An 18,975-nucleotide genomic window follows, 5' to 3' on the forward strand; every position below is an offset into this window, starting at 1 on the left:
ATGCTGATGGGTGTGAACAGAGGTGATGGAGAGTTGTCTCCTTGGTCTTGGTAATATTGAGCTCCAGATACAAGGTTTGGACCAGACTGCTGACGGTCTGCTGGTCCTCAGAGCTTGGGTGTCGGTCAGGTGGGCCACCAGGACCATGTCATCCGCGACTTAAAAAGTCATGTTCCTTCTCCTCTACAGGTGATGTTGTTGGTGTCGGCAGATGATATGGGAATATCTAATTTGTGTCCTAAAATGACCATCTGTATACTATTGGTGTTATATAACTGCTTGTTTTGTCCCAAGTGACCAGCTGCATACTGTTTGCATGTGCAGGTTTTTGATGGAATTATTGGATGTCATGTGGGAAGGTGGAGGTTTTATGGATTAATGGCATTTTAGGCCAGAGGTGGAATGATATGGGAATATCTAATTTGTGTCCTAAAATGCCCACCTGTATGCTATTGGGGTTATATAACTGCTTGTTTTGGAAGGTTTTATGAATTAAGGCCATTTTAGGCCAGAGGTGGAATGATATGGGAATATCTAATTTGTGTCCTAAAATGCCCACTTTCATGCTATTATATTATATAACTGCTTGTTTTGTCCCAAGTGACCACCTGCATACTGTTTTTGTTATATTATTCTGCTTGTTTTGGGAACTGTGTAACTGCCTATCTTTGGAAGGGTGAGAAAAGGGTGTCTTGTAAATATGTTTACAAGACAGGATCTCAGGACTCATCCTCGCCTGTGGGAAGGACCGGCCATCCTCTCTCTCATGCGATGTTGTGTTTTTTCTAAATAAGTATAAAGACGGGGAAATCCCACATCTCGGTAGAGTCTGCTGCGGGTTACGTATACGAACGCCCAGCCGGGGTTTTCTAAGCCACTCTACCGGGACTGTTGGCTCTCCAGTCCGTGTCAAAGGTAGGGCAAGCTATGCTATGCTATGCTTATAAGGCTGAACCCATTGAGATGTAATGATGAATGTCATGAGCTGCGGGGAATAAACCTGACACACTTATTCTAGCACTCTGACTTTGTGTGTTTCATCTGCCGACCACCACGAACCTCTAAAATCACACATTACAGCAGAGAAGAGGACAGGAGACCAAACGCAGTCCTGGGGCAGTCCTGTGTTTAAAACAGATGTTCCACATTTAAAACCATTAAAAAGAACCTGTTGAGTCCTTTAAAAAGTTCCTAATCCATAAAATCAGTGTGGGTGGACCTGCAGGTCAGAGCCGGTGGACGGTGTTAAAACCAGAAGAGTCCATGAATAAAATCCTAGTGTGAGGATGTGCAGAATCCAGCTGTTTGTGTGAGACTTGCATCCTCTGCACCATGTTTCTCCCTGTAGGCAACCTGAAATGGATCAGTTTTGTCTGACAGCATATTTGAATGCTGATGACACACAACTCTCTCTCTGTGAGGGCAACCGGCCGGTAATCCTTCAGGTCCTTCGGTGGGGCTTTTTAGGCACTGGGATAATGGTGGACTTCTTCCACTGGATGGGACCAGAGTCCAGAAGGTGCTGGAAAAGCCTGGTGAGGACTCCATATAGCTGAGTGGAGCAGTCCTTGAGCACCCTGACTCTCAGCCTGTCAGGACCAGAGGCCTTGTGTGGGTTCACCTTACGTAGCATGGAGGCCAACAGCTGTTAATCAGCAGTGATGGTGTGGTAGGAGGGGCTGGGGCTCCAGGTGGTTGGTGTGTTGTGGCTGAAACGGGTGAAAAAATTGTCTAAGTGCTGAGCAAAGGAGGCAGGATCTGGCTGGTCGGATAGTGTGGGTTCGGGGGCTCTGTCCATCATGATGTTCAACCCCTGCCAAGCCTCTCTCACATTACCAGATGTCAACTTGCTCCACCCTGTGCTTATCGTTGATCTGAGCCTTCCTGGCCTTCCTTCTGAACTCCTTTTCCAGTTCCTGCACCCTGACCTTGTCACCATCTAAAAACGCCTTCTCTTCTGAACAAGGCAGGTTTTCATGTCTTTTGAAATCCATTTTTTATTATTAGGTTGAACGGTTATTTTCTTGCTAGGTGTAATAATGTCCTCACAAAATAAAATATGAGGTCAGTATGTCTGTTATCCTGTTAAAATCCCCCCATCATTAAAAAACAAGTCCCAGTTTCTCAGCTCAGAACAGCCCTTAATGTTTCAGCTGCATCTCCATCCCAGACTCTAGTGGTTGTTGTGATGGCTTCACCTGTTTCCAGCTGTTATATTTCGGGAGTAGCAGGATGACGGTGGGCGTGGTTTTGAGACATATGCGTTTGGGACGTTGCTGTAGGACATGTCCAGTAGGTTCTGCGTTCTGGTGGGGTTGTGACATATTGCTCTAAAGTGGGCAGATGTGAGGTGATGTCACACCTGTTAAAATCCCCCAGTAGGAACTCTGGCTGCTCTCCAGTCAGACCAGCTCTGTTGTAGCCGTCAGTGATGTGTTCAGCAGCTCGGTTAAAGTCAGGTCCTGGGACGAACACTAGGATCACAGGGATCTGGGAGAATCCTCTGGCAGATAATGTGGTCTAAACGACACAGTCGTATGTTCATAATGTTTCCAGCTCTGGTCTGACTGTCAGAGTTGTTGCCCACTCGCTGTTAACAGCCATGCAGACTCCGCCCCCAACACACTTCCACGTTCTTACTGCATCTCTGTCAAAGCGAATGATGTTAAAACCGTCCAGGTGAAAATCACATCCAGAGAGAACCATGTCTCCGTGAAACAGAACAAACTGGTTCATTTATAATCCGGATCAGACTCCAGTAATGATGCAGGCTCGTCTGTCTTGTTCTGAAGCGATCGCACGTTAGAGTTATGGCAGGTAGCCGTAACGCTCCTCCTTAATCTGTTCCGTATCCCTCCTCTGGACCCTCTTTTCCTTCGTATCCGCTTCCTTGTGTGCCCTCGTATTCGCTCCATTGGAGATCCAGCGTGAAGAAGCACCTCTGATGGATCTGGTTGGGCGCGGTTCAGCTCCAACAGGTAGACCCTTGAGTAGATTAGTTTACCTGCATTGGCGTGAAACGGTGGCGTTGTTTGTCCATTTACATGCCACGAATAAAGGATGATGATCACTAAAACAATCGGATGAATATCTGACGTATTACCATTTTGACATGATCAGTGAAGGAAAACACATAAAACCTTGAACCGTGTCAGGAGTCGCTGTCTTCGGAAAGCGTGAACAGCACACACACGTTTGTCTGAACCATAGACTGTATATAAAAGATGGGCGGAGCCTCCGTGACGTCACCTGTAGGTCTCTGAAGAGCTGAATTGAAGCTCATTGGGCGGTTCCCACCGTCGCCATCTTGGCAGCGTCACGCGTGTCGTCATTCCCGGAAAATACGAAACTAAGCAAAGAGGTGGAGCTGAGAGGGGGACTGTGAAGGTGTGGGTGGATGATTGACGTCTATCAACTCCGAGCTGCCTGTAGCTAAGAGCTAACTACGCTAACTCGGAGCTAACGGTAGCTAACCAGCTAACAGAGGTAGGCGGGCTAAAGCTAAGGCGCGCTGTTAGCCGACTAAAAACCGCGGTTAAGCTGCACTCTCCCTTCTTTCCACGGATATTAGATCCCTGTCAATCAAATGGACACGCCCCTAATTATGCCGAATTTCAAGATTAAATAACATCCAAACGGATGAGTTAGAAAAAACGATCTAGCAGGTCTGATATGGAAGTCGGCGCCGGTCCATTTAACAATTTCAGTAAATTTCTACAATGACAGCAGCCAGAGCCGGGTCTGGACCTGGTCTCCTTATGGTCTCCGTGAACTCACCAGTCCCTCCCCAGGCTTGATGCTGGTGATGTGAACCTCCTCCAGACAGGACAGCTCTTTCGTGGAGGGGTCAGCGGTCGTTTGGAGAGTCTTCTCACAGATCCCGTTCAGAGCCTGAGCCTGAAACACAGGAGGAAAGTTCAGGATCCTTTTCTAGGAAATCTGGGAATCTTCACCTGGATGCGTAGAGTAAAAAACAACCTAAAAGAAATACTAAGAGGAAAACCAAGAGGGTGCCGCTGAAGCTGGAGCATATCTAGCACCCAGCTGCAGGTTCAGCAGATCCAGGACCGAATTAGAAAACTGAATCATCATTTATAGAAAACCTTCTGCTTTCACTTCGGGAATGAGTTCTTCTGGGAATGAAACCAGTCTGTCCTGGTTTTAATCGTTTCGCTGTCTGACCCAGCAGGACAGAAAAGCCCTGCCAGACCGGTGAAAGTCCTGGTTTTACACAAACTGAACTGAACCATATGACATCATCACAGAGACCAGAAGTCCAGAACTGAAGCAGGAAAACAGGAACCTGATGTAGGAACAACTCCTGCTTCTGGTTTCTGTTGCAGGTTTTATGTCCTGGTGGATTTTTAAACCTCGGGAGCAAAAGGAGTGTTCTGCTCTCTGATTGGTTGGCTGTGATAATATCAAAGTGGAAAAATAAAAAAAAGAAGTTGTTTTTTTAACCTTTATTTAACCAGGGAGAAGTCACACTGAGATATGCATGTCTTTTGCAGGTGAGCTGTGGCCCAGAAAAACAACAGACAGATAAAACACACCAAAATAAAAATCATGAAAATATCATCTAGTAGAGGAAGGAAAAATTAACCTGGCTCTAATTAAATCTGCTTTATTTGGTCCAACTCTTCTTCTGGACTCATCTTATCACCCTTTATCATCATTATTGTAGTGCAAGAGGTGTCCACCAGGGGGCAGAAGCCAAGGCTCAGATTAAAGTCAAGCTATAGATCCATGAAGCTGTCTGCATCATGTATGTAGGGTTAGGGTTACGTATGTATGACACAACAGGCCTTTAAAGAGTTATTACATGATGTCATTCTTTTTACTCTCACTCTGGCTAAATGTAAATACACGTTTTCTTGCTAACAGAGAGAAAAAGAGAGGGAAAAGTGATGGAAAAACATGGTCACCAACAGGAAGTGTTATCTAAGACAGGAACGGGACGATCCTGATCTGAATAAACAAAGCTGCAGCTTTCCACACACCCGGACAGGAAGAGGAAGTGTGTGCTTGTGTCCTCATGAATCAGAGAAGAAGAAGCTGAACTCACCACCTCCAAAATCTTCTCTTCCATCTCATAGACAGTGCAGTCCTGGAATCAGAGACACAGTCAGTCTGGTACAACATGAAAAACAGGCCCGCTCTCAGTAGATCCAGGTTTCCCTGAAACACCTGCTTTTGTGTTTAGCAGAAAAGAGACAACAAGACGGATGAAGCTCAACATGTTATCTGAAATAATCAGAGAGAAAACTGGACATCTGTTAGAACTGGGGGTGGGACTTTAACATGTTAATTGCTATTAATTAATTACAGAAAAATGAATGCATATAATCTTAGTTTGAATTCCAAACAATGCCAAACGTTTGCCACGGAATGATATCCTGATGCACTGATTACACTGGTGCACACGCTCGGCTAACAACTTAGCAACTTTGTGGCTTAGCAGCAGTTGCTGCAGAGCCCCCGTACAAAAGAACACATTAGAACCTTGGTCCTCAAGCAGCATCCGGCTCTCAGCACCAGTCCCAGCGTCCAGCTCAGTCCCAGCATCAGTCCCAGCCCCCAGCATCAGTCCCAGCATCAGTCCCAGCACCAGTCCCAGCGTCCAGCTCAGTCCCAGCATCAGTCCCAGCCCCCAGCATCAGTCCCAGCATCAGTCCCAGCACCAGTCCCAGAATCCAGCTCAGTCCCAGCATCAGTCCCAGCCCCCAGCATCAGTCCCAGCATCAGTCCCAGCATCCAGCACAGTCCCAGCATCAGTCCCAGCCCCCAGCATCAGTCCCAACATCAGTCCCAGCATCCAGCACAGTCCCAGCATCAGTCCCAGCCCCCAGCATCAGTCTCAGCATCAGTCCCAGCCCCCAGCATCAGTCCCAGCATCAGTCCCAGCACCAGTCCCAGAATCCAGCTCAGTCCCAGCATCAGTCCCAGCATCAGTCCCAGCCCCCAGCATCAGTCTCAGCATCAGTCCCAGCATCAGTCCCAGCACCAGTCCCAGCGTCCAGCTCAGTCCCAGGTTCCAGCATCAGTCCCATCTTCATGACCCAAAGCTGCTGCTGGCTGAACCTGCCTAGCTTGTCGTCATATATTAGTGCCTAGCAATGACGAGTGTGGAGGAAAAGATTTAAAAAGTTCTGTAACATGCTGAACAGCCTTCATCAGAGAACAGTTAGTTAAACAGCTGCTAGTTAAAGTACTTAAATATAAACTTCAACTTTAGGTCAGTTTTGGCTGGGAAACTTTTTTATTTCTTCTTCTGCTGTTTTGAATTAAAATATAATAAATTTTTCCAGACATTACCAGAGCTGAGTTTACAATATTAATTTCTGTGTCTATTATTTGATGCAGTCGCCCAATAAAATACATTTAAAATAAAATATGTTCCTTTTTGGGGCAAATATTAATATGCGATTAAAATGCAATTAATTGAAATTAATTGATTACAGAGCCTGTAATTAGATTAATATTTTAATCAAGTGTCACCTCCAGTTAGAACATCAAATCTCCTCTGTTGTAATCACAACAAAAAAGAAAAATGTAAATAAATAAATTAATGAGCCAAAAGAAATAAACTGCAGTTTGTTTTTCTACTGTGTCTATTTAAGTTTTATTTATGACATTTATATACCTTTCTACATTCTGTAAATCCTTCTTTTGAACCCTTGAATCTTCCAATTTTAACGTCTGCTTTAGGACTTGTTTTAATTGTAAAGATTTGTGCTTATTTATCTGAACGGGTTCCTTTCTGATCTTTTCTACCTGCCTAATCTCTTTGGGGAGAACTCGACGTAGTGCTAACTGGAGAGGAACAAGGAGCAGTCAGTGGGAAAACAAATATTTGAGTCTGAAGGAGAGTGAGAGCAGAGGGTGGAGACAAGAAACACCTTCCAGAGAAACAAGCAGTCCTCCTGCGGTCGGAGAAACAGCTGGCTGGAAACACGCTGAAGGGATGACAACGACGCCCCAGAAACCCTGACGGCACCTGCAGAGAGGTAACCAGCTGCAGGAACCTGCAGGAAGGCGGGAACCTCATCAGGAACCTGCAGGAAGGCGGGAACCTCATCAGGAACCTGCAGGGAGGCGACCGATTGCGGGAACCTATTTAGGAACCTGCAGGGAGGCGGGAACCTTATCAGGAACCTGCAGGGAGGCGACCGATTGCGGGAACCTATTTAGGAACCTGCAGGGAGGCGGGAACCTGCAGGGAGGCGACCGATTGCGGGAACCTATTTAGGAACCTGCAGGGAGGCGGGAACCTTATCAGGAACCTGCAGGGAGGCGACCGATTGCGGGAACCTATTTAGGAACCTGCAGGAAGGCGGGAACCTCATCAGGAACCTGCAGGGAGGCGACCGATTGCGGGAACCTATTTAGGAACCTGCAGGGAGGCGGGAACCTTATCAGGAACCTGCAGGAAGGCGACTCGCTGCGGGACTTGCTGCTGCAGAGGTTTCTGCATCTCGACACATCCACATCTGTGAACAGTTTCTGAGAAAGATGAATGTGAGCATCACTAACCTTCTGGACGGTGGAGGTGAGCTCCAAACACAGCTGGATTATTCTGCCTTTGGTGGACGTGAAGTCGCTGGCGGTGGTGAGAGGAGTCCTGATGGAAAGATCAAAGTTACTGATCCTGACTCAACCATCAGAGTCTGAACAGCCACATTACAAAGCTCAGTCCAAACTACAGTCAGGTCTTCTGAACTCTTTACAGCTTTATACAGGGCTACCCGTCCATGTGGACTCGTACCCGTCCATGTGGACGACGCGTACCCGTCCATGTGGACTCGTACCCGTCCATGTGGACGACGCGAACCCGTCCATGTGGACTCGTACCCGTCCATGTGGACGACGCGTACCCGTCCATGTGGACTCGTACCTGTCCATGTGGACGACGCGTACCCGTCCATGTGGACTCGTACCCGTCCATGTGGACTCGTACCTGTCCATGTGGACTCGTACCCGTCCATGTGGACGACGCGTACCCGTCCATGTGGACTCGTACCTGTCCATGTGGACTCGTACCCGTCCATGTGGACGACGCGAACCCGTCCATGTGGACTCGTACCCGTCCATGTGGACGACGCGTACCCGTCCATGTGGACTCGTACCTGTACATGTGGACGACGCGTACCCGTCCATGTGGACTCGTACCTGTCCATGTGGACTCGTACCTGTCCATGTGGACGACGCGTACCCGTCCATGTGGACTCGTACCTGTCCATGAGGATGACTCGTACCCGTCCATGTGGACTCGTACCCGTCCATGTGGACGACTCGTACCCGTCCATGTGGACGATGCGTACCCGTCCATGTGGACTCGTACCCGTCCATGTGGACTCGTACCTGTCCATGTGGACGACGTGTTCCCATCCATGTGGACTCGTACCCGTCCATGTGGACGACGCGTACCCGTCCATGTGGACTCGTACCCGTCCATGTGGACAACGCGTACCCGTCCATGTGGACTCGTACCCGTCCATGTGGACGACACGTACCCGTCCATGTGGACTCGTACCCGTCCATGTGGACTCGTACCTGTCCATGTGGACGACGCGTACCCGTCCATGTGGACTCGTACCTGTCCATGTGGACGACGCGTACCCGTCCATGTGGACTCGTACCCGTCCATGTGGACGACGAGTACCCGTCCATGTGGACTCGTACCTGTCCATGTGGACGACGCGTGCCCGTCCATGTGGACTCGTACCTGTCCATGTGGACTCGTACCTGTCCATGTGGACGACGCGTACCCGTCCATGTGGACTCGTGCCTGTCCATGAGGATGACTCGTATCCGTCCATGTGGACGACTCGTACCCGTCCATGTGGACTCGTACCGGTTAATGTGGACGACTTGTATCTGTCCATGAGGACGACGCGTACCTGTCTATGTGGACTCGTACCCATTAATGTGGACGACTCGTACCCGTCCATGTGGACGATGCGTACCCGTCCATGTGGACTCGTACCTGTCCATGTGGACGACGCGTACCCATCCATGTGGACTCGTACCTGTCCATGTGGACGACGCGTACCCGTCCATGTGGACTCGTACCTGTCCATGTGGACTCGTACCCGTCCATGTGGACGACGCGTACCCGTCCATGTGGACTCGTACCTGTCCATGAGGATGACTCGTATCCGTCCATGTGGACGACTCGTACCCGTCTATGTGGACTCGTACCGGTTAATGTGGACGACTTGTATCTGTCCATGAGGACGACGCGTACCTGTCTATGTGGACTCGTACCCATTAATGTGGACGACTCGTACCCGTCCATGTGGACGATGCGTACCCGTCCATGTGGACTCGTACCCGTCCATGTGGACGACGCGTACCCGTCCATGTGGACTCGTACCTGTCCATGTGGACTCGTACCTGTCCATGTGGACGACGCGTACCCGTCCATGTGGACTCGTACCTGTCCATGTGGATGACGCGTATCCGTCCATGTGGACGACTCGTACCCGTCCATGTGGACTCGTACCCGTCCATGTGGACGACGCGTACCTGTCCATGTGGACTCGTACCCGTCCATGTGGACGACGCGTACCTGTCCATGTGGACTCGTACCCGTCCATGTGGACGACTCGTACCCGTCCATGTGGACGACTTGTACCCGTTCATGTGGAAGACTCGTACCCGTCCATGTGGACTCGTAACCGTTATTGAGGACGACTCGTACCCGTCCATGTGGACGACTCGTACCCGTCCATGTGGACGACTCGTACCTGTCCAGCCAGGCCAGCAGGCTCTTGGCCGCTCCAATTAGCTCCATTATGGCTGTCAGGAAGTGGTTGGAGGGCTGATGGGAGTTTTTGTTCTGGTAGGCGGGGTTCTTCCGGCGCTGTGACACGGCGCCGCTCAGGTTGTGGTGAGCCGTTCGCATCTTCCCCACCAGAGTCTTCAGCTGGTCCGACTCCACGCCATAGTTCTGATGGAAGGACACACTGATCAATACGTCTCTCCATGCTTCCAATATATCATCAATTCTTTACAATATTGTTTCATTTTACCTAAAAATTGCATTATATGAATTATTCACAGAACATGAACTAATTTTAACTGTCAGCCAATCAGACCTGGTGGGCGGGGTTGATGTTAACCAGTCAGATGTCACGGTGTACTGCAGTCACAATTTAAATTAATCCATGATTACTTTAACCAGGAAATTCATGTTTCCTGCAGCTATTTAAGTAAATTTCTTTAAAAAAAAAACACATTAAATTATTTAAATGAATTTACTAATTTATTTAAAAAATGTATGTATTTAACTATATACTGTATTTAATTCTTTATATATTCCATATATCCAATATTACTTGAAACACTGAAATACTGTTGATTTTTAATCTGTTCATTTCCAGTTTTAACAAATAAAAGACACGTTGTGACAATCAGCTGAAACCAGCAGAAGGAATCAAACCTCCGACTCGCACCATGAAGACAAACGTGTCCCAACACGGACTCTGGGAAGCTGCCAGAGAATTTAACGTGTTGAAGCTGCTGAACTGCGACGTGTCCTCACAGGATCAGCTTTTAACAAACATTCCCGACATTAATAAGAGCAGCCGATCATCCCAACAGGTTCAATAAGTCAGCCGTTTGCCGTGTGAACGCGCCGCCTCGGGCAGCAGCCGACGCTCCGAGCCAGACCAGCGCTCCACCTGTCGACTCTCTCCGCCCTAACCAAACATGACACCACGTCACCTGAAAACCCTCCAGATCCTGTTAAAGACGGCAGCAGGAAGAGCTGCAGCAGCTCATCATCATCCCCACGTCAACAAGTCAGCGGTGAACACATGAAACATCCAAACATCCACCTTTTATTAAAAGACCCAAACTTCCGGATCCTTCCATCAGGGACCAAACGGAATCTCTGGAAAACTTTCTCCATCCTTAAACTGGCTGCAAATAACAAAGTAAAAAATGAGTTTCCAGTTTTTTTCCGCAGTTAAAAATCTAGAAAAAATGGTTTAATTTCTTCAATGTGAAGCAGAAAATTCATCCAGATGTTCAGAACAAGTTTAAACTAGTTCCTTTGATCTAGTTATTTTCTACAAACCAGCTTTTTATTGATTTACTTTTCATCTCATTAATGACTCCGATCTATTTATTTACATCTTTTTTATATTTATTGAAAAACCGGAGCAGAGCTCGCTTCTTTGGGCCGGACCAGGAACCCGTGTGACTGCATCCCAACGTTGTCCCGGACCAAACGTCCGGACCGGTGGAGGAAAGCAGGCTGCGACCGGCGGGAATGCCGCCGCTTCCTGGGGACGGGTCGTTTACAGAAATTCTTTCTTTCTACAGATGGAAACCAGTCTGTTTGGCAGCAGCCTCCAGACTGGGATAAGCTCATATCAGACCCCCACCTGGATGTCTCTGCCACTTGCTCCGCTCTGCTTCCGAGGATCTCTATCAGAGTCGGCCGTTTTAGTGGCCATCATGCAGGAAATGATGTGTGATGGGTTTCTGGACTCCGCCGGGTCCACTGACCTTCCTGCATCCCTCTGCTTCCCCGGACCACAGCTGGAGCTACCAAGCCAACCCCTTTCTACCGGAGACAGCCTGGTGTTATAGAAGCTAATGGACGTTAACTTTGGGGCTGGTTACTCTGGTTAGTCGGTAGTTTACCAGGCTGGTAAACGCTGCTTATCTTGCTCTACTAGTTCCAGCTTCACCTGTTTTTATAATTATGTGTTTAGGAAAACTCTAAGGCCTTTATTTCTTTCCTTTTCTGAGTGTCGGACCTGGTGCTGACTGGACCTGGTGCTGACCGGACCCGTGCTGACCGGACCCGTGCAGACCGGACCTGGTGCTGACCGGACCAGTGCAGACCGGACCTGGAGCAGACCGGACCCGTACAGATGGGACCTGGTGCTGACCGGACCCGTGCAGACCGGACCTGGTGCTGACCGGACCCGTACAGATGGGACCTGGTGCTGACTGGACCTGGTGCTGACCGGACCCGTGCAGACCGGACCTGGTGCTGAACGGACCCGTACAGACTGGACCTGGTGCTGACCGGACCTGTGCAGACCGGACCTGGTGCTGACCGGACCTGGAGCAGACCGGACCCGTGCAGACCGGACCTGGTGCTGACCGGACCTGGTGCTGACTGGACCCGTGCAGACCGGACCCGTGCAGACCGGACCTGGTGCTGACCGGACCCGTACAGACTGGACCTGGTGCTGACCGGACCTGGAGCAGACCGGACCCGTGCAGACCGGACCTGGTGCTGACTGGACCCGTGCAGACCGGACCTGGTGCTGACCGGACCCGTACAGACTGGACCTGGTGCTGACCGGACCTGGAGCAGACCGGACCCGTACAGACGGGACCTGGTGCTGACCGGACCTGGAGCAGACCGGACCCGTACAGATGGGACCTGGTGCTAACCGGACCTGGAGCAGACCGGACCCGTACAGACGGGACCTGGTGCTGACCGGACCTGGAGCAGACCGGACCCGTACTGGTGCTGACCGGACCTGGAGCAGACCGGACCCGTACAGATGGGACCTGGTGCTGACCGGATCTGGAGCAGACCGGACCCGTACAGACTGGACCTGGTGCAGACCGGACCTGGTGCAGACCGGACTTTGTGAGCGAGCAGGACTTCACATAACATTAAGTGTGATCAGTGACCAGACCAGCGGGTTTCTCTGGTCGGGGTCAGAAGGTCGCAGCCGTGCTTTTCTCCACGCTGTTGTCAGCGCTCCGCTCTGATTGGTTAGAGATCAGAGAATTGGCTTTGTGGTGTGAAACGTAGGGCCCGTGTTCTGTAGATGGGACTTGGACTCGGACTTGTTTTAAGACGTTCAGAAATGTCTTTTTTTTTCTTTTGACAGCACAAGATGGAAAACTTATCATGTGACTTCTGGACCAAAACACACGCTGAACACCATGTTTGTGTGTGTGTTAGGGGAGGTGGGAGGGGTCACATCTGTTTCCTGCAGTCAGTCCACATCCACGTCTCCTGACCAGGAAACTGCTCCCACTGATGTGGACTGTTGGACTGCAGCTGATTGGGCCGTTTAGGTGTGATGTCACAGGAAGCTCACCATGAGCGACTTATTTTCATAATTTCTGGCTTCATAATGAAATAAAGAGATTTTTTGGGTTAATCTCTCATGGGACGAAAACCTGGTCATTAAATGGAGGACAATCCAGTTGTATAAACGAACTCAGACCTTTAACGCCTGCTGTGAGCCGAGATGCTGAATTAAACGTTGGATGTTGAAGCAGTGATTTATCAGACAGAAGCTGTGGCGATGACTACTGTGTCGGCTGTTTTCTGTCCTTTATTTCCACCTTTTGTCAGAAACAACAGTGCATCAGTCTCCATTTCAAAAGGCTGCTGGATCCCATTCAGACCAGTCAGACCGTTACAGCTCAGCCCCGGCTGTAAATCCCCCTTTTGACTGCAAGCTCAGAAACAGCTGACTGAGGGCTCTGTGGCCTTCAGAGCTCCAGCTGGTTCAGGCAAGAACTTTCCTGGTTGAAGGAACTTTTTGTTGGTTTGTTTACTGTCCTCAGCGAGGATTGCTGGACGGTGCTGCTATCAGACCGTGTGGTCAAAGAGACAACTTTAAAGTCTGAAATCAAACGTTCAGCAGATGAGGACCTCGGCACGTCCAGATGATGCTCAGATACGTCACACCGTGCTCCGGACCTCCATTTTATTTTAAATAAACCTGTTAAATCTCATGTAACCTTCTGTTAACAGCCCCCTGTAGTTCAACACGTACACCCCCCACAGTACTCTCACACATGCACCCACCCCTCCACACACACACACACACACACACACACACACACACACACACACACACACACACACACACACACACACACACAGAGATCTCCATCCTTGCACAAGGATGAACTTTATCCAGCCTGTAAATATTCCTGTCTGCTGGGAATTCTCCCATTTCCTGGTAAGATAGATGTGTTCTGAAAGCTTTTAGATCATTTAGATCTTTATTTGTACTTATTTATTTGTGCCTGTTATATTTCTATTTTCTTATTTATGTGTGTTTCAGCCGAGAGACTCCTCAAAATTTCTTTGTGCTTGAATAATGACAATAAAGATCTTGAATCCTGGACTGACGCAGTCTTAAATATTTACGTCCTTTTCAACAGATGTGCACATTTGGAGCAGCTTGTGTCAACATGTCAGCACATGGCGAGAACTGAGTCCCAAATGTTTTCACGGTGGCAGGTTTCACCCTCCTAAGAGCAAAGCTGTCAACTTTGGGTGAAAACACTGACCTAAACGAGTCAAGGCTCAAATTTAGTTTTCTTCAATCAGGACATCTATAATTGTTTTAGAATTTTTATGTTTCTTGTTTTGAGGATGATAAAGTGCTGCTTTGAATTCTGAGTCATAATGTGTAGGTGGCCTTTCTTGGGAACAGGAATAAAGTGGAGACACACAGCTTGTTATGTCTAAAGTTCCTACAGACCAGGGATGCAACAGCTTTATCCAAATGTGGGTGTTAGCAGAGTGCGTCTGTTAGCTAAATGCGTCTGTTAGCAGAGTGAGTCTGTTAGCAGAGTGCGTCTGTTAGCAGAGTGCGTCTGTTAGCTAAATGCTTCTGTTAGCAGAGTGAGTCTGTTAGCAGAGTGCGTCTGTTAGCAGAGTGCGTCTGTTAGCAGAGTGCGTCTGTTAGCAGAGTGAGTCTGTTAGCAGAGTGCGTCTGTTAGCAGAGTGCGTCTGTTAGCAGAGTGCGTCTGTTAGCAGAGTGCGTCTGTTAGAAGAGTGTGTCTGTTAGCATAGTGAGTCTGTTAGCAGAGTGCGTCTGTTAGCATAGTGAGTCTGTTAGCAGAGTGCGTCTGTTAGCAGAGTGCGTCTGTTAGCATAGTGAGTCTGTTAGCAGAGTGCGTCTGTTAGCAGAGTGTGTCTGTTAGCAGAGTGTGTCTGTTAGCAGAGTGCTTCTGTTAGCAGAGTGCTTCTGTTAGCAGAGTGTGTCTGTTAGCAGAGTGTGTCTGTTAGCAGAGTGTGTCTGTTAGCAGAGTGCTTCTGTTAGCAGAGTGAGTCTGTTAGCAGAGTGCGTCTGTTAGCAGAGTGAGTCTGTTAGCAGAGTGAGTCTGTTAGCAGAGTGCGTCTGTTAGCAGAGTGTGTCTGTTAGCAGAGTGCTTCTGTTAGCAGAGTGCTTCTGTTAGCAGAGTGCTTCTGTTAGCAGAGTGCTTCTGTTAGCAGAGTGTGTCTGTTAGCAGCGTGAGTCTGTTAGCAGAGTGCGTCTGTTAGCAGAGTGCGTCTGTTAGCAGAATGAGTCTGTTAGCAGAGTGCGTCTGTTAGCAGAGTGCGTCTGTTAGCAGAGTGCTTCTGTTAGCAGAGTGCGTCTGTTAGCAGAGTGCTTCTGTTAGCAGAGTGCGTCTGTTAGCAGAGTGCTTCTGTTAGCAGAGTGTGTCTGTTAGCAGAGTGCTTCTGTTAGCAGCGTGAGTCTGTTAGCAGAGTGCTTCTGTTAGCAGAGTGCTTCTGTTAGCAGAGTGTGTCTGTTAGCAGAGTGTGTCTGTTAGCAGCGTGAGTCTGTTAGCAGAGTGCGTCTGTTAGCAGAATGAGTCTGTTAGCAGAGTGCGTCTGTTAGCAGAGTGTGTCTGTTAGCAGAGTGCGTCTGTTAGCAGCGTGAGTCTGTTAGCAGAGTGCGTCTGTTAGCAGAGTGTGTCTGTTAGCAGAGTGTGTCTGTTAGCAGCGTGCGTCTGTTAGCAGAGTGTGTCTGTTAGCAGCGTGAGTCTGTTAGCAGAGTGTGTCTGTTAGCAGCGTGAGTCTGTTAGCAGAGTGCGTCTGTTAGCAGAATGAGTCTGTTAGCAGAGTGCGTCTGTTAGCAGAGTGTGTCTGTTAGCAGAGTGCGTCTGTTAGCAGCGTGAGTCTGTTAGCAGAGTGCTTCTGTTAGCAGAGTGTGTCTGTTAGCAGAGTGTGTCTGTTAGCAGCGTGAGTCTGTTAGCAGAGTGCGTCTGTTAGCAGAGTGCTTCTGTTAGCAGAGTGTGTCTGTTAGCAGAGTGCGTCTGTTAGCAGAATGAGTCTGTTAGCAGAGTGTGTCTGTTAGCAGAGTGCTTCTGTTAGCAGAGTGAGTCTGTTAGCAGAGTGCTTCTGTTAGCAGAGTGTGTCTGTTAGCAGAGTGTGTCTGTTAGCAGCGTGAGTCTGTTAGCAGAGTGCGTCTGTTAGCAGAGTGCTTCTGTTAGCAGAGTGTGTCTGTTAGCAGAGTGCGTCTGTTAGCAGAATGAGTCTGTTAGCAGAGTGTGTCTGTTAGCAGAGTGCTTCTGTTAGCAGAGTGCGTCTGTTAGCAGAGTGCGTCTGTTAGCAGCGTGAGTCTGTTAGCAGTGTGCGTCTGTTAGCAGAGTGTGTCTGTTAGCAGAGTGTGTCTGTTAGCAGCGTGAGTCTGTTAGCAGAGTGTGTCTGTTAGCAGCGTGAGTCTGTTAGCAGAGTGCGTCTGTTAGCAGAATGAGTCTGTTAGCAGAGTGCGTCTGTTAGCAGAGTGCTTCTGTTAGCAGAGTGTGTCTGTTAGCAGAGTGTGTCTGTTAGCAGCGTGAGTCTGTTAGCAGAGTGCGTCTGTTAGCAGAGTGCTTCTGTTAGCAGAGTGTGTCTGTTAGCAGAATGAGTCTGTTAGCAGAGTGCGTCTGTTAGCAGAGTGCTTCTGTTAGCAGAGTGTGTCTGTTAGCAGCGTGAGTCTGTTAGCAGAGTGCGTCTGTTAGCAGAGTGCTTCTGTTAGCAGAGTGCGTCTGTTAGCAGAGTGCTTCTGTTAGCAGAGTGCGTCTGTTAGCAGAATGAGTCTGTTAGCAGAGTGTGTCTGTTAGCAGAGTGCTTCTGTTAGCAGAGTGCGTCTGTTAGCAGAGTGTGTCTGTTAGCAGCGTGAGTCTGTTAGCAGAGTGCGTCTGTTAGCAGAGTGTGTCTGTTAGCAGAGTGAGTCTGTTAGAAGACTTCTCAGGACGTTTTATTGTGTGACTGCACCAATACCAAACTGTCCTAAATGGTAAATTGTCTGTATTTATAAAGCGCTTTACTGTACCTGGAATGATACACAAAGCTTTACATCATACACCACATTCACACACTGATGGTGGAAGCTGCCATTCAAGGCGCTAACCATGATCCATCAGGAGCAATTAGGGGTTTGGTGTCTTGCCCAAGGACACCTTGACATGAACTCGACTTGGCCGAGGATCGAACCGGCAACAGCAAGACGGCTGCTTTTCCTTGCTGAGCCACGCCGCCCCTAACAAAGGTTGCACGAGACATACTGAAACAGGGAGTGATACTGAGTCCAGGAACTTACCAGAGCACAAAGCAGATCCACGGCCTCCAGAACCAGCTCCTGGTGTCCTACCCGAACCACGCCCAGAGCGAGCAGCTCCTGGTGGGACAACCTGAGCAGCTTTTCACCATCTACCTGCTGCTGCTGGAAGGATGGGATGTACTGCTGAAGGCTGTCGTCCAGCCCTGAGCGACAGACAGGAAGACAAGTCAGAGACAATAAGTCTGCAGAATTCTTTCAGAAAGAATAAGTACAAGATGAGCAGCTCCAGACTTCATCATGAATAACATCTAGTCCTGGTCCTGGTTTCTGTCCAACATGAAGTCAAACCTGGATCCTGCAAATCTCACAGTCAGGAGAGGAGCTTAATGTGGTGCATGCACATGAAGTAGGTATCGGAATTCAGGCTCATCCCAACACTTCCGTCATCACATTTTCAAACAGATGTTTGATCATCTCCAATCAATCAACAGCAGAACCCCAACGATTAAAAAACTCATCCTGCAGGAAGATGAGCGGAGGTTTGTGTTACTTAAATGAGCAAAATTCCAACGCTGATGATGAAGGAATGAGGCGACTCCAAGCTTCCTGCAGCCGTCTGTGGCGAGATGCCAGGAAGCAAACGTGGTTTGTATGAACCATCGACATCTGAACTTCAGCAGCAGCTTCTCAGACAGATCTTCATCCGTCTTGGTTTGCACGGCGTTGTACGAGACAACCGGGAACACGCCGTCGGTTTGTGGACCTCAGTCATGTAACTCAGACGTCCTGTTTTAGACCGGATCATCTGGGAATTTTTTCATATGAGGTCCAAGTCCCGCTGTGGGGCAGCAGGGTCCATCTTTAATGCCTGAGTGGCGCCACTCTGAGTCCAGCCCTGAACCCTGACCCCGGACCTCGCTGAACGGGGGCAGAGATAAAGGAGGCCTCCCTGCTGGATCAGTGGAGGAGCATCAACCAGCCAGCAGCTCGTCCTGGTTCTGACTCCCACTGATTGTTTGGTTTATAAAGACCCCCACAGCCAGGCTTCCCGGGTCCGACAGAAGTATGCATACAAAGAGAAAACAGAAAGCATCAGAAGAGCAACACAAAGCGGAAGCCATGAATTTAAATCGCCTTCTCACCTAGCAGAGTGAGCTTTACTCCTCACTTCTTCATATTCACATTATCAGACACTGTGTGATATAATTTATATTCTTTATGTATATGCATAAATTTAAACTACAATACCATCTATACATACACACCGACATACACAACATACACCACACTATATAAATTATAAATGTTTGGAGTAAAAGTTACGTGTCTCCTCATAACTGGTATCTCCACATGTTTGCTTTCACTCATGTCCTCCTGGATCCTTCCAGATAAGCAGATGGGAACGTTTCTAATCCAAACAGGGAATCCTTCCAGCTTCCAGTTCATTTCAATCTCAACTCAGTTCTGAACTGAACCTCTTTCTGCGTCACGCAGCTTCAAGCCCGGAAGGCCTAAAACTTTCAGACTTTAATGAAAAGAAGGTGGAAGTGATGGAGTTTGGACCTAGTGGCTCAGATGAGATCCGTCCTGCTGAGCTGGGTCATGTATGTCAAACCCACAGCTGGACCCTGGTTTACACCGGAATCTGGTTTAGACCGGAATCTGGTTTAAACTGGAATCTGCTTTAAACTAGACCCTGGTTTAAGTTGAATTGGTA

At 48.7% G+C, this 18,975-nt stretch overlaps 1 protein-coding gene across 5 annotated transcripts in view; it reads right to left on the reverse strand.

Annotated features, from left to right (window-relative positions):
- LOC121633641 (connector enhancer of kinase suppressor of ras 3-like) overlaps nt 1–18,975 on the reverse strand; it is a 38,086-nt gene that overhangs the window by 10,681 nt on the left and 8,430 nt on the right. For all 5 annotated transcript variants that reach the window (XM_041975804.1, XM_041975801.1, XM_041975802.1 and 2 more), the window contains 5 exons: nt 17,298–17,461; nt 9,750–9,952; nt 7,534–7,621; nt 5,066–5,107; nt 3,778–3,897 (listed from right to left, as the gene is read on the reverse strand). In XM_041975804.1, coding sequence (XP_041831738.1) covers nt 3,778–3,897; nt 5,066–5,107; nt 7,534–7,621; nt 9,750–9,952; nt 17,298–17,461 — 617 coding nt within the window. The remainder of the gene's footprint in view (nt 1–3,777; nt 3,898–5,065; nt 5,108–7,533; nt 7,622–9,749; nt 9,953–17,297; nt 17,462–18,975) is intronic.

This window comes from Melanotaenia boesemani, chromosome 22 (genome assembly GCF_017639745.1).
Source record: "Melanotaenia boesemani isolate fMelBoe1 chromosome 22, fMelBoe1.pri, whole genome shotgun sequence".
NCBI lineage: Eukaryota > Metazoa > Chordata > Actinopteri > Atheriniformes > Melanotaeniidae > Melanotaenia > Melanotaenia boesemani.